Source organism: Papilio polytes, unplaced genomic scaffold (genome assembly GCF_000836215.1).
Source record: "Papilio polytes unplaced genomic scaffold, Ppol_1.0 DF823177.1, whole genome shotgun sequence".
Taxonomy (NCBI): Eukaryota; Metazoa; Arthropoda; class Insecta; order Lepidoptera; family Papilionidae; genus Papilio; species Papilio polytes.
The window spans coordinates 147,588-149,454 of NW_013526027.1; the positions used below are offsets into that span (position 1 = coordinate 147,588).

Sequence of the window (1,867 nt, forward strand, 5' to 3'; positions counted from 1 at the left end):
CAGCTGTCAGCTAGGGACGTGACGTTTATGCCGATAATCTAGAGTTGCGCCAATTCTATAGCACGGTACTAATTTTATTCCTAACACTATTGTGATATTTATATGAAATTAAATTCTTAACGTGCCTCAACGACTAAGGTTGGCGAAATTAAATTAATTCTTGTGTTATTCAAATAAAATCTTTAACCTGATTTCAAAAAGTATTATATTTTACAAAGATGGTAAATACTTTAGTTCCTGTGACTGCTAAACAGTACTTAAATAGTACTGTTTTTAAGTACTTGTGAATGTTAGGTGCGGCTTTAGTTGTACGTGCGACGTACCTGGTGTGCCACCGACTGATATCCTCGTGGAAGGGCGACCTTCAAGTCTCCCTCGCAGCTTTGGAACTGCTCTCAGGGCTCGCCAAACTACACTCTGTTAGACCTGGTAAGAAATTTATGTTTTATTTTTTAAAAATTATATGTTTTTAAAAATATTGTGGTATGGTGATATTTAGTGATTTTTGTATCTCTTTCATGCTATCCAGAATTTGTGATTGGTACGTTGTTTTAAACAATTTTTATAGTATTTAGTGATAATGACCTTTACCATAACCTTAACTAAAAATAGAGATTTTTCAGAAATTTGTAAGTATATTACACTAGGATTCGTTTAATGGTTACTGAACACTGAGGGACTCGTTTAGTGTAGTTGTAACATAACCTTAAAAGAAAAATCCATTCTTAAATTCTAAATTCCTAAAAACCAAATTCAATTTTAGATTGTAATACGTATAATGTAACTGAGCGATTTGATAATCATTCAAGCAATCTTTGACTAGAAAAACACTGTCTCTAATTACAACTGTGAGTGCAGAGGTAGATCTAAAGGTATGGATTGCATCAGCTTTTGTCTACCTACTGCTGGACATAGGCCTTCCACAGAGTGCGGTCCTTCTTCCGCATCCAACGATTACCATGGATTGCAATAAAGGTAGTATAACCAAAAAGGGGAGGGAGTGATGGATGACGGATAGTTTTTTTTATGATTTTTAAAGTCAGCGCGACCACGATCCCACCTATACCTAAGTGGTTTATATTTTGGAGGACGAAAAGCCTTTGTGCCGACCCTAAATGAATAGGATAAAGTAGGCGAAGTCGTAAGTGTCATAGTTTGTAAATAAGATGCGTGTACGTACGTACAGAGGCGATCGAACGCAAGCGTGCTGTGCGTTGGATCTGCGACTACATAGCGGTGCAGTGCGGGCGGCCCCCGCAGGCGCACTCGCGCGACCTGCACTCCTGCGTGGTGGCGGCCTACCACTGCTTGGCGGCGTGGCTCTGCCCCGCGCTGCTGGCCGATGTAGACTGCCTCACCGCGCTAATGGAGGTCGTCGAACTTGGCATATCCGGCTCCAAGAGCCATGGTCAGTTATACAATTCAAACTGTTAACATAAGTCGTCGCAAAGTTTTCGATTTCAGGGAAAAAAATCTTATTAATATTATAAATGCGAAAGTTTAGATGGATGAATATTAGAGTTTGCCGTCTAAACTGAGAATTTGATCCAATTCGACACAGAAGTAGAGCATAGTCTGGAAAAACACATGGACTATTTTTGTGTTTTTAAATCCACGCTACGAAGTCGCGGGCTATAAGTTTATAAGATCTTTCTCTCAGATGTTCAAGAGCAGCTTTAATTATCTAGCTCTGGGTGGAACATCTAATGCAATTATAAGATCTACCTCCTTACTTAAGATAAGAAAGTTATTAGTTATTAAGCTTATTACCACTTATTAAAGTTGCATTCCTTTTAATTTGTCTTAAACAGTTTTAATTGGAATTTATTACGATAATAATGACGTCACTAAATGTTAGGCAAGCCTG

At 38.4% G+C, this 1,867-nt stretch overlaps 1 protein-coding gene across 1 annotated transcript in view; it reads left to right on the top strand.

Moving 5' to 3' along the window:
* Positions 1 to 1,867, top strand: part of LOC106105061 (ral GTPase-activating protein subunit beta) — a 20,137-nt gene that overhangs the window by 10,104 nt on the left and 8,166 nt on the right. The window contains exons 16-17 of the mRNA XM_013285286.1: positions 295 to 429; positions 1,187 to 1,429. Of these exons, the coding sequence (XP_013140740.1) occupies positions 295 to 429; positions 1,187 to 1,429 (378 nt within the window). The remainder of the gene's footprint in view (positions 1 to 294; positions 430 to 1,186; positions 1,430 to 1,867) is intronic.